This window comes from Asterias amurensis, chromosome 1 (assembly GCF_032118995.1).
Source record: "Asterias amurensis chromosome 1, ASM3211899v1".
Classification (NCBI taxonomy): Eukaryota; Metazoa; Echinodermata; class Asteroidea; order Forcipulatida; family Asteriidae; genus Asterias; species Asterias amurensis.
Window position 1 is genome coordinate 22,917,648 of NC_092648.1, and position 13,783 is coordinate 22,931,430.

Here is a 13,783-nt window from a genome sequence, read left to right on the forward strand (position 1 = left end):
ATTGAAAGTTAGCACCTGGGTAGTACAGGAGAAGTAATGGATTATTATGTCAGTAATGGGGTGAATTTGGGGTTCGTTTTGCGCTGCTCAGTTCAGTGACTTCAGCTTCAGTTCTATAATTAAACTGAATATTTTTATAAGAGAAAAAAAGAATAAAAAAAGAAGAATAAATGTGTTAAATATTTTCCACATTAAAAAGTGTACAATGGAAATTAAAATGATATGTACACATCTGTGTATAAACAAACGATGCTTATTAAAGTAATTAAATCACCATTTTTACTGTTTTTCCCCCATAAACAACCAGTGTTCTCCCTTGACAGTAATCTGGTGGCCAAATGCCAGAAATACAACAGCGAAGGACCTGTCAAAATTCTTTTCAACCAGTCCAGCTGGCTAGTTTAAAACTGTAATCAAATAATGTTCATATTGCTTCAAACTACAAGTCCCACAGTGAAAGGGAACCTTAAAACACGGCAAGCTGACTGGTCCCCCTGGCTAGTTACTGACAAATTGAGGCCAAACCCTGACAAGTACATGACTCGACATAATATTGAAATTTAAATTTTTTGAACTTTCAGTGTACATGTGTACATCAGTGTTCTCCCTATCACTGGTCCACTGGCCAAAATAATAGTTAAAACACCCGAGGACCAGCCAAACTTCACTCTAAGTGTCTATTTAAGTGTTGAATAACACCCATATTAAATGTAAATTGTGGACTAGTGAAACTGTTTGACAAGTGAAATGCTAGTGGATTGCTGGCAAGTTAAACCCTGTGGGTATGTACATGCATGGAAATAAATAATGCTGGTTCAGATTGGAGCAGAGTTTGACTATCACACGCTCCATGTAGAGCATGCACCCTTCGTGATTTTTGTTTAAATTCTTTTAAATTCATGACGCTGAAAAACTCTTTTAAGTTTCCTATCATGCTTGCCTTAGGATGGATCCATAACAGGGTTGTTTATCCAAATTCCAGACATATTTTGTATAAATACAACTTGATATGGCCTTCAACTGGGAAACTGATAAGGGAAGAGCATACCCGTAGAAACCCTAGAAAACAATTGGCAAGAAACCAAGTTGTTTGGTACTTCTTGGATACTTTTTTGATGCAATGTACACAGAGTGTATACTCAATGGTAATGTACAGTACATGCGATGTTATTGTTCAAGTTTTGTTAGCATTCATAATACAACTTAATGTACATCCATTAACTGTAGCATGTGGGAAAGACAAGGAACCTAACAGTGCACTGTACAAGTTGTACTAGTAATTTGTAAGTTATGTTACTGCCCTCTTTAGGTCATGATCTTTCAAGAAGTGAAAAATGAGATTTATTATGAAAGCAAGATAATTCCCTTGCTGTTGTCTGGCATATGTTGTACATGTGGAAACCATAGGGTTAATTTTAAGGGTCAGAACTAAGGGGTCAGGTGCAACAAAAGTAGCAGGAAAGATGCCAAAAGGTATACACAGCGTCCACCTGCACAGGTGCCAAGAATTGTAAGAGATGGATGATGTTTGATTTACAGTACCAGAGGGATCATTGCACCTGAATAGGTTTTTTTTTTTTTTTTTTTTGGGGGGGGGGGTGCATAACACATGTGTACTGGGCTTATCAACCTGTCCTAGCTTCTTGTTTCATGTACCAGGTTTCAGTTTCATAGAGCTAAAAATGTTGATTAAAAGTTTCTGGCACCCTCATACAAAAATCATGATAAAATAGGGAGACTGCCACTATAGATGCTCAGTTGGTAGGACGCTGGGCATGTCAATCCAAGGGTCCAATGGTCAGGGGTCTAGTCAATTTTGTTTTGTTTAACCCCAAATCAGTTGAAATCTTTGCTTAGCAATTATTAGCAGGATACTTTGCAGGTCTATGAAATTGGCCAGTGTAGAGCTTGTCTTGTGTGTAAGTTGCATGGGTGTAAGTTGTATGGGTTCTGATTCCCATATACAATGTATGTATAGCCCTTTTCACACTACAGAGCCATTTCCCGGGAAATAAACTCACGGGAAAATCCCGGGAGTTTTTAACCCCACCGCCACCCCAGCAACCGTTCTCACTATCCCAATTTGGTAACTCCCAGGAGTACTATTTCCTAGGAATATGCACAGTCGTTTCACACTTACGATCAAGCCCCAGGAAATGTGGTAAACAGGTCAGCCCATGCGGAAGTTACAATGTTTGTGGACGGAAGTCCGTTCCCACAATGCCACGCGGCCGCCTGCAAAATCCTTGCCACATGCGACCCAAAATGGCTGCACTTTAATTTTGTATTTGCATGTTGTTATACCAATATATTGTGTGATTACGGCGGAGAAGAAGTCTTGCAGTTCGGGGAAGACGTCGCTGGCGTCTTGTCAGGAGAAGACGATTGCTGTGACAGTGTTTTAAAGACATGCGGAATAACAATCGGATGGAATTTGTCGTGCGATTGACGGGTTTCATGGCACTTGCTGGAAGTATTTATTGGTCAAAGGTCAATCTGGTCTACCATGAAGAGCGGCCACTGGTGGGAGCAAGTTGCTATTAGAAAAAGCGAAAGGGAGCTTTCCATCTGCGACAGCTTTTTTTTCTTTTGAGAACTGTAATTGAATGGACTTTTGTGTCCGTGTTTTACCCAGAGGTTTTGTGTTGGCGTTCATCTCAATTTTTACCTGTTCACACTATAGTTATTTCCCGGGAAATTCCCGGGAACTTTTGGTTGATCTGTTCACACTACAAAAATACTCCCGGGAATTTCCCGGGAAATGACGTTTTCCCAGGAAATAATTAACCCTGCTCAGGGGCAGGGTTAAGGGAATCAACCCTGGGGTAAGGCCTAGAAATTTTCTGAATGGCATTTTCGAAGGATTGCATAATAATGTCCACGATGTTAGGGCCAAGATAGTTAAAGGTTTTATAGAAAAAAGTACCGCATAGTCGATTTTGCACAATCTGACAATAGCAGTAGAAAGAAAAACAAGCATTCTTCCCTTCCAACATCAACAGTGCTGTTTTCCCATCGTGCAAAGAAAGAACACGGAATAGGCTTTAGCCCTATATTGGCTAGCATTTTTTCATGGCTTCATAAAGACTTTTAAATGTATGTTTCTTCAAAAAAAAAAAAATGTTTCTGCAGGAGAACACTTATGCAATAGAAAATATTTAGGCCTTGAAAAACAAAACTATTATCATACCGACCTATAGTCTTTTTTCCCAAGGTTTTCAGTTTTTATCTGCAATGGGCAGGGGTCCGTTAATATCCAGCTTCAGGCAGAAAACTTTCCCGTTTCTTGTAGTCCTATATGCCCATCTAGCTGTTTTTGGACTGCATCGTCGGCCAAAAATGCAACCAGTTTCAAAATTTCATCATCACTCCATCGGTCACTTCTACCCATCGTAAGAAATTGAGCAACAGATTGAACTAAAATATTTACTGTCAGGTGGTAGACAGCAATGTCGATCGAAGAACTCAAATCTGACTCTGGACAACAAAAGTCCATCAACGCCCAAGTATACATGCATTAAGAAATACCATACACACATGGCGTGTGTACGAGAAGGAAGCTTGTTCACGCCAACTATTTATTCTATTCCTATTCCATTCACGTGGTCAATTTTTTCAGTTCATATATTTATTTGTAAATTACAGATGTAATTCACTTTTATTTTCGTACCTAAACGTAAACACTTTCAGAAGGAGAAAACAAAAAAGGGCTATTGTTACCACGCGAATTATTTGGCGCGCTATTTTTGACGTCTGTGACCTTTCGATATTAATGACATCTCAACACAGTAGAAGCAAAAGGTGGGGTAAGTTAAACCCGCTTTCGTTCCCACTAGCTGCTTCCCCGGGGTTAACTCCTTTAACCCTACCCCTTAACTGGGTAAATTATTTCCCGGGAAAATGTTATTTCCCGGGAAATGTTTTGTAGTGTGAACGGATCGACTAACATTTCCCGGGAATTTCCCGGTAAAATACCTGTAGTGTGAAAAGGGCTTAAATGTGTGAAGATGCTAATGTATATAGATCATGTGGCATGAATCCTCAGCCTCTAGAGTTGTGTTTAATACTCGCACCTACACTCAGTGATGCAGAAGAAATCTGTCTGGCATCTTCTGAGACATCTTGATCTGATTGCATCTGAGCGGGACATCTTGTACAGGTGTGCGTAGCGAGTACACATACCCAGAGACATTGCGAACTAGTTTTAAGTGATCAATATTTTGTTTGTGTCAAGGTGTACATGTGCAGGAATTAACCATCAGGCTGCGAAATAAACCACATGTGCTTTTGCTGCGGTGCCCTTTGCAAAGTTCCAAAACAAATGTAAGTTTTAGGGCCCCTTACCAGAGGAAAATTGCTGTGCCCCTTCAAGAACGAAATATATAAAGGCCTGAATCCTTGATATCAAATTCTTTATTCTCAGTATTACTGATATTTTTCCCAAGATGGTGTTTTGTACTGCACCTAGAATCGAAAGTCATAACTTTGTAATGTGTGTTTAATATCATTTTGCTCAATAAGTTTTAGACTTCCTGGCTGATTGATTTTTCTCTGAGACTGTTGCAATATTAACATCGATTTGGTATTTTTCTTTATTTTTAAAAAGGAGTCCTTTGTAGAAAATTATTATTATTATTATTTTTTAAAGACAAAATCCAACAATGTATGTAACTTTATATGAGAATTTCAGTTCAAAGTAAAATTGAGGTTAAATAATCCCCATAGGATAGCCATGCATTACTCCATCTGATCTCTCATTGGATTTTGCCCTAAAAGTCTATTACAAAAATTCCTTTATTCATTCATGCTGGGATTGGACTCTTGGATTTTTCTTACTCCGAGTAAAGACCGAGCAGAAACTTTGAAAAAATTGATGCTGGCATGAAGATTACATGGCGCTGACAGACGCAAAAAGCTCTGGAGCCGTCTTGAGTTACCGAGTCATAATATACGGCCACTCACTGACTTATAGACTCGTAAGACGTTTTTTAGCGCCGACGCCTTATTTCTTCACGACGCCTGTGCAATACTTTGCAGGGAAAAGCAATCTTGCTTCCTGTTTTAATCAATATATCTACTGTGGCAGTCTTTTGTGAAGGCATGTGCATTGACCACGTTGCTGTCAATGACATGAAACGGAAACAAGGGATGAAAGAACAAAAACACTAGTATTTCATCAATAGAGATACACAAGAAGCAGGTTTTCTGTTGGTTTTAAAAGCATTGTGAAACTAAAAGCCACAATTTGAGTCCATTACTTCATAAATACGGTTGTGATGCAACTAAAGGGGAGGGTCATTGAAAAGTGCATTCATTCTTTTGGCAAACAACTTTGACGAATTTCATCACTTTGGATTCTGATAGTTCCGCGGGAGCAGCACTTATGATTACATTAATAAATAGTATACAATGAGGGCCTACATGTTGTGTTGTGTGACAACTTAATGTGAATTCGTGAACACGTTGAATTTTGTAGTCATCAATTTGTCAAGGGCAAGGATACCTGAACTGAAGTGCAGTTAATTCTCAGGAGAATTGGTGAGTACAATGCACACGTAATAATGATGGTGCAAACATAATGAAGCAGTAAGTACCAGAAATGATTGTGCTTGACATTAGTTGGCTGTACCACGTATCTCTGGAGGCTTGCACTCTATGGTTGCATAGACAGCTGTGTGAGATCAGTGTAGTGATTTAGGTTCCTACTGCCAAAATTTGGTCTTCCAAACTTTACAGTGGTAGCAGATTTGTAGAACCAATCAAAGTCTTATTCTTTTTTTTAAAACAAGAACAATGTGCAGTTTATTGAATTTCATTTACATGTAACATGTTACCCTCCTTCAAGCATGGAGCTCCATGCTTCAAGTAACTCATATGGCCAGCGTTTGAAGAAAGCCCACACCTACACGTCTCCTCAGAGACAAATCCATCTTGTCTCACCACTTACTTTTGGGTCTTGAACCTCGGTCACATTTTGAAATCTAATCATCGATATGGTGTTTTTCTCCACTCACATCAGCTTTCAATCAGTACACACCAGCAGGCGTCCTGTGACCTCTTGTTCTATCAAATTTCATCTCCCTGTACCAATTCTGGTCGTCCCAAAACCCTGTATCGATCCTGTCTGGCTCAGGACATGCCGAAAAAATGAGTGAGCTTCCCCCCCAAATACCAAATGTTTTTAGGTGTCTTTTCACATTTGTGGCAGTCTGGTTCAAGGTGGATGACTGTGTCTTGTGAATGCCGAAGTGTGTACGTGCGATGCATTGTTTTCAGCCGAGTGCTTGCTTCTACGGCGGCTGGGGATTAGTGTCACAGGGATTGGATGCAGAGGATTTGGGATCAGAGCGGGATGTGGATGAGGAGGTAGTCTATTGTCGTCTGCCTTCGGTTCCAACATCTGCCGTGTGTGGTAACTTCCTGGTGAGTCCGTTGGGGACCTACATGTAGCGTTCAACACGGGTTGGGTCTGAAGCTGATATACGTTTAACTTTTACATGGAAACCTAACACCATGTGTGTGTGTGTGTAACTGGCTTGATAGCCGTTAAAGAAAAAGGTGTGGCACCCCCTGAGGAACTGTCCCAAGTATTTTGTTCGTCACTGGATCTCAACTATTTATCCTCTGCACTTAATTTTGCTGGCTACATGTATCAATATTTACTGTTACAATTATACCGGCATTAACATTTCAAGAACTGTTGATCTTTTGGATTTAGCAAATTAGTTTTGTAATTTATTAATGAGCTGCCATGAGTGTGTCCTCTTGAGCTGTGAATGTGTTTACATTGTTCTTGTGTGATCATTTGTTCTATAACTGCAATGTGTTTCAAAAAACACTTGTTTCCCAGCCTGACAGCAGCTCACGAGAGTGCCTGTACACAGTGTACTGTTTGATGTGAGTGGGACTTTTGCTTGGCCAATTTGAACAAGCAACTTACAAACATCATTAGTTATTTAAGAAAATGAGCACGCCAATTTACTTTTGATTACAAAGACCCTAATGCAACTACATTGAGATTGTACAGTGAACCAGTGAGCGGTCATATCCCCATCATGATGTTGACATTTTCCACTACATATAACCAATAATTTCTGTGCCTGTTACTGTGGAGTGAACCAATCTGAAGATGAACCATGTTATTTTCAAGAAAATTTCAATATATATGATGACTTAGTGATAGAGTTTACATGTATTAGGTGATGTACGATGTACATGTTATGTACATGTACATAAAACATGTATGTACACTACATGTGGTGTACCTTACAGTTTTGTTCACAGTACATTACATTACGATACCATGGGAACCAGTGTAATGGCATCTTTGTCTATACACAGACTCACCATCACATTGCTGTTTCTGTATGTTGTGGAGTAACTGCATGGAGGCTCGTGTACTTTACATACAGTAATCCTTCAGAATTAATTCAATATTTATCAAATCAGTTATGAATTAAGGAATTTTATTTTGATAATCTAACATTGTACATGTACACACATAAATACACTTGTGTACATGTATACAGTGGTGATTACAATTCATTTTAAATGGAGTTCACAATTTAATCTACATTATAATGACACTGTCCTTCATTGTTTTCCAATGACTTTTCTCAAAATCTTCAATGCAACTAAGTCTCAAAAGGCTGTTACTGGTACTACATGTAGAATTTGTTTTGAAGGGAAAATTTATTGACTTTTTTTATTGGCAGCTGTACGTGTTCATGTCAACAACATCCGTGTCTTCATCGGGATCCTGCTCGGAACTCTTAATTAAGCTTTCAGTGGTGTCTTGTTGTTTCTTAAAATAAAAGATTAATAGCTGTCAGATGGCCGTAAACAATATTTGATATGTCTGGTTGTTCCACTACCAGTTCTTTTTTAGAACCACCACAACGCATAAAATGCTAGATTACCAGACAAAATAATATTTTTAACGGCGTTTTAATAATAAAAAAAAAACAGATTAGTTTTTTTTGTATTGCACATGTGCATGTACAGTACTTGTACATTTTACATCGATATACGTAAACAAAATTTACGATGTCCAGTTTTTCGCTACCAGTTCATTTAGGAACGAATCAAAACAACATAAAGATGGATTATTTTGGTGTTGTTTCCGCCATCCTCACTTTAAAATACTAGAGGACTAGACAAAACAATATTGATAGCCTGCTATTAAAAATGGAAAGAAGATTGGTTTAGACACTACATACTAAAAAAAAGGCCTACCTGTTAATTTACGTGAAGTGGTCAGGCCTGATACATGTACTTTGTCTTTGTAGAAGGGCAAGGAAACTTTTCCTTTACTTACTGGAACAATTTAAGGGGCACCGAGGCAATGGCAGGGGGCATGGGGGTAATTCTCTGTTGCCTCTGTATAGGGTTTCAATTATTTATGAAGTACATTTGCAATTAATATTTAACATAATTTTTTTTTCATGTTATGGTTTATTGTACGTTCCTTTCACAGAAGTGAAACAATACATGAATGTACTTCTGTACGATGACAAGCAATGACATAAATAAATGCAAATATGTGTACAAATGAAGAAAAAAAAATTCAAAATATGTACTTCAAAACAGTGTATTTTCAGCATAATTTTACCATGCTCTTCACTTGTGTGTTAGTTTACGGTGTGTCATGGCCGAGCGGTTAGGAGCACCCGACTCTTTGATGTTTCTGATCAGCGTGATTGTGGGTTTGAGGTCCGGTCCTGTTCTAAGATTGGTTGTGCCTGAGAACCGGTTCACTTTTTCATTCAGCACCCACTTTCCTTTTACTTATTATGGAAGAGTAAGGATTAAGCCCAGTGTCACTCTTGTTTACAGGTTTCCTCAGGCTTGAGTGCTGCAGGTATTAAACTTTTAATTATCAGGAAAATAAAAGAATTAAAAACATTCTACTAAAACAATATGTATTGACACGGGTGATTTAATCAGCCCTATATTTCTAATGAGTCGATATTGCTTACTGTTCACCATGTGACCTTAAAATGACCTTTGTGAATCTTCAAGTTGCGACCAAAATAACTGAACAATTGTTTCTAGAACTTAGTGTAAAAGCAATTTAAAAAGTAGTAATTTACAGTTTTGTGGCTGTAAACTAGCTCCATTATTAATACAGTGCACTGCTTTGATTAACCCATTCATTGTAATTATCCCGACAGATAAAACACCTCAGCATATAAATCGGTCCATATATATTATTAGGCTTCTACATGTATATGAACATATAATTCCTTTCATTGCTGGAGGTTCATATTGATTTGTTTCTACAGAGCATATGTTTTTAATGGGACAGTGGTATGGATTATTGTAATATATACGCTCTACAAAGCAAACTCCATTAACCTGTATTCTATGGGGTTGGAATTGGATTTTTAGCTTTGAACTTGAGACTATTGATGTTCACTTGATGTTTGCAGACACAAATAAATGGCTGTGACTCTGCAGGGCAATTATCTTGGAGATTGGAATAAATCTGCGGATATGTAGTTTTTGTATATATATATATATATATATTTTTTTAATATAGGCATCAGAGATTAGGAATATTTTTTGTGTTTTTACCAATACACTGGTATGTATTAAGCACTGAATACTCAGTACTTTCCTGAGTCCTGTGGAAACATAATCCTCATCTATATTACTTGGATGGGATTTGAACCCACAACATTTGTAATTCTAGAGCAGAAATCTTACCAATAGACCACAATAGAGGCAGTTTGAATCGTATAATTTGCAGCGGGAACCTCTTAAAGTAGATGTTATTGTCCTCGTTTGTATGCATCAACCACCCCCCCCCCACACCATCGCAGTAAAGCATTTAATGATGAAAGTAAAATAGATCATTTGAAAGTGGATCACAAGGAATTTTAAACCAATACATAATACCCAAATGGAGACCATTAGATATTGGTCAATTTTGTTTAGTAAACTTCATTCTACTTAATTTCTAATTTATCTACATGTACTAGTTTTTATTCCTATATCTATAACCAAGCATTGAAATCTAACTGATTTCATGTAAGAATCCTAGCCAGACGTCATATGCACATGTATGTACATTCAAAAATACTGTGGTCAAATTTACCACAAACTATGCCTGGATGTTTGTCCAAGCTTCCTATAATTGGTCCATTGAAAGGTAACCCAGTTTCAAGGCTCGTACCCCAGCAGGGGCGGGAACATGTATATGCTGCATAGACACCCCCACCTCCTCCAGAGGTAAAGGTTAAGTGACTGACATGCTTAAGAAGTTTTGTTTTCTGTTTCACCTCCCTCTATGTCTCCAGATACCACCCGGTGTAGACCTGTCACTGACGGAGCTCCAGGACATGGCTACCAGGCAACAGCATCAAATTGAGGCCCAGCAACAGACGCTGGTTGCTAAGCAACAGCGACTCAAGTTCCTGAAGCAACAAGAAGTGAAACAGCAGGTGAGAAAAAAGGCGGGGCGAGGAGTCGGGGGGGGGGGGGGGAGTGCTTAGACAGAGGTGTTCAAAAGTGCATTATGTGGGATGGGTTGATTTTGAACTGGAGAGGTTTCAATCATCCTTGATGGACCAGTCATGAACCCATGGCCTGCCTTGTCTACCACAGATGGTTCAATTCATTCTTTGTCTTCCTGAGAGTGATATTTTCATCTATTGTAGACAGGCATATGTTTGTCCTCAGTTGGTTAAAAAACAGCATGCAATGGCTTGGATGGTATGTGTTGACCCTGGTGTAGGAGCCCTATGACAGGTTTTTAAGTGGGGCTCCATTGTTGAATTTCATTGAAAGCAGCCATCTTGGCAATACTAATGGTAGATTGGCAGCACTTTTTTTTATGTCCCATTGTTTCATTCAGATTTTATTCTTTTGCTGCTACTACTACTTAAGGAGTGTTGTTAGTTTTTACAGTCTTGCAAAACAAAACAACCAATGGAATTTGTTTTAAATTGAATATCCTTCTCAGACACTTAAGTCAACTAAATAAACGTTAAGTATGTTATGTCCACAGTCTCAAACTGTCATTCAACTTAATAGTTAATCAAATATTATGAATGCCAATTACATGATGTCATCCAACGAACATTGAAACACAAACACACATCGAGCATAACTTATATAAATTAGTTTAGCCTGTGAGTTCCAAAGGTTGGGCCTTTATAATTCTGTTTGAGTAATATTGCCATTGTATTGTACGGCTCGGGCGTACAGTACCTAATAACTAATAACGACAAGTGCATCCTAGTATGCTAAGTGCTTCAGGCTGCATGTTCTTTTTCATTAAGCACCAGGAAATAGCAGCCCTCAATCCCAATCACTGGGAACAAATCACCCAGACTCGACTGGCCTTGTTTCAGAATTTACAATGCCCCAGTGAACTCTGCATGGTGTTGAGGGCCTTGTGTTGAGGGGCTGCGTTGTTGATGACTGGGACCAGTGTGGCTGTTGGGCTGGGCTGTTGTGTTGGACTGGGCTGTTGTGTTGGATGCTTTCATTGCAAATTGAAACAAAAATGGTGTACAGTCTACATGCAGCTGTCTATTGTCCATAGTGTGCGTGTACCATAAAAACACAACCGTCTCAAGGCTGATAGTTTGTGTGTTTTTCCACCCCATCAGTTTAGATGGGGTTGCATTTCCGAATGTGTAACATGAAGCGGTTTGTCTTGAAAGCCAGTTGTATAGTGTTTCGTTTGAAGGTTAGGCCCTAAGCATTAATAAATCCTTCCAAAAAATAATCAAATTGGAGTGGTTGATTGATTTCAATTGTTGGAAAATGGTTTTTATATATTGGAGATGATAACATTACCATCTGATGTAGGCTGATCTACATTGCAGCTCTAGGTTATTAAGTCCTTTTGAGTGATTTACTAGGATTCTTCCTCAATTCCTTGCTCTATGTTCAATCTTACAAAATCCAACACCATTTGGTAAACTCAGCACCAAAACACTCTGATGATGACAGTGTGTGTGCTGATCCCATCATGGAGGTAGAAATTTACCTCCATGATTCCATGTAAAATGATGGTCTAACACAATCAAACAAAACATGCTGTTGGATTTTGTCGGGCTTGTGTGGTACATGTACATGTAGGGTTAATCGTGGTTACAATTATACTGTTTTGTACAAATAAGGAATATAAGGATACTCAACTTATGACTAACATTATTTTTTTGTTTTGTGTGTTACTTGGGTTTGTTTGTTGTTGTTGATGCTGTTATTGTTGTTACTGTTTGGTTTTTGTTGTTGTTGTCATTGTTTTTTGTTTTTTTGAGGGTTTTGGTTTTTATATGGTTGCTCAATATATCAGTACGCCACTCAAGGATATTTTGGAATTGGCATTTGCTTGTTTTATTTTGTTTTGTCCTTGGCTCCTTTGTAGTAAAGTGAGCACAATGGCATTTCTCAAGCCAGTGTAAACAATCCTTTGATTATACTTCAAGTTCATACATTCCAGCATATGTTATTGTGACAGCACTAGTGGTTTTAAAGAAAATACAACATTGTGAATGTGTAAATTTACACAACAAAGAGGCTCCTGGTTCTGTTTAATGTCTGTGTTATGTCTTGCAGTGTTGACCTTGTATGAGGTGTATAAACTGTAATAATCTGACAACTTGGGATTTCATGTTCCTGTGATCCTCTCAAGGTCTTCAAGATTACATTCTTGTGTGTTGTGCTGACCTCAGTTGTCACTCATAAAGAGCTGAGAACTTTTTTGTGAATGTACATGTATCCCCACGGGTATGTGCTCACTCACATCATGGAAATGTCCTTCCTCCATCCTCAAATGTACATGTACCCTGCTTTTCTAAGCTGGGTTTTAACAGATTTTGTTTTTCGCAAGCAGAAAAAAAAAAACTGCCCTGGGGTTGTGTTGTTTTGAAGACACGATTATTTTGTATGGGGCTGTGTTGTGAAAATACGGTCATGGGAAGAAAATACGAACATCAATTGACATTACAACTTCTTATTGAAATGGAAAACTTGATCCTGAAATATGGTCTGTTATTAATGCCTCAAACTACATGCAACAGCAATAGATAATTCCCAGTATACATTGTACATTCCCAGTATACTGTACACCATTTTTATAGGCAACTTGGGTTTTGGCTTTAAGCTGTGTCAAGCGTTTTAATTTGTCAATGCAACAAATTGGTTCAACGACCAATCATGCAAGTAGTTTGACCAAAACTCCAAAGTGATGCACGCAAAAGCTACGCATTATGCATAGTTTTGCGTTAAAAAAACAATTATTATTGCCTGTTAAGATGGTCGACTATGCACAGTGTGATATTCATGTGGGAAATTTGAAGAAAAAAATAACTTTACAGTGTATGTCAAATAATCTGAGTAAAGGTCTATGAATTTAAAAGGCTTAATCTTTCAGTTAATATTGCACATTACATGCTAAGAACCTTTTAAAAAAGCAGATAGCCTTTACCGCCAATCACCTCTTTTACAGTACATGTGTATGTATGCTGGCCTACATGTAATTCATGTACTTCATTCATGAAGGGCATTACAGTTTTTCTTATCCAAAGACGCCTCTTATGAAGGAAATTTTTATTTGCACTGGCCCAATTCAAGGGGGCATCAAGTCAAATAATTACCTGGAGCATAACAGCACTTGCTTAGATTGCTTCCATAAAGTACCAGGCCTGTGTATGTTTTACACCCCTGGCAAATATTTGGCGTTAATTTAAAGCTTAAGAAAAAAAGTCTTAGTCTAACAGTTGCCTTAGTATAGGTAATCCCCCTTTAGATGTACTATGTGTAGAAG

At 38.2% G+C, this 13,783-nt stretch overlaps 1 protein-coding gene across 4 annotated transcripts in view; it reads left to right on the plus strand.

Annotated features, from left to right (window-relative positions):
* Positions 1 to 13,783, plus strand: part of LOC139954236 (apoptosis-stimulating of p53 protein 1-like) — a 56,159-nt gene that overhangs the window by 27,906 nt on the left and 14,470 nt on the right. For all 4 annotated transcript variants that reach the window (XM_071953958.1, XM_071953965.1, XM_071953971.1 and 1 more), the window contains one exon: positions 10,302 to 10,445. In XM_071953958.1, the coding sequence (XP_071810059.1) occupies positions 10,302 to 10,445 (144 nt within the window). The remainder of the gene's footprint in view (positions 1 to 10,301; positions 10,446 to 13,783) is intronic.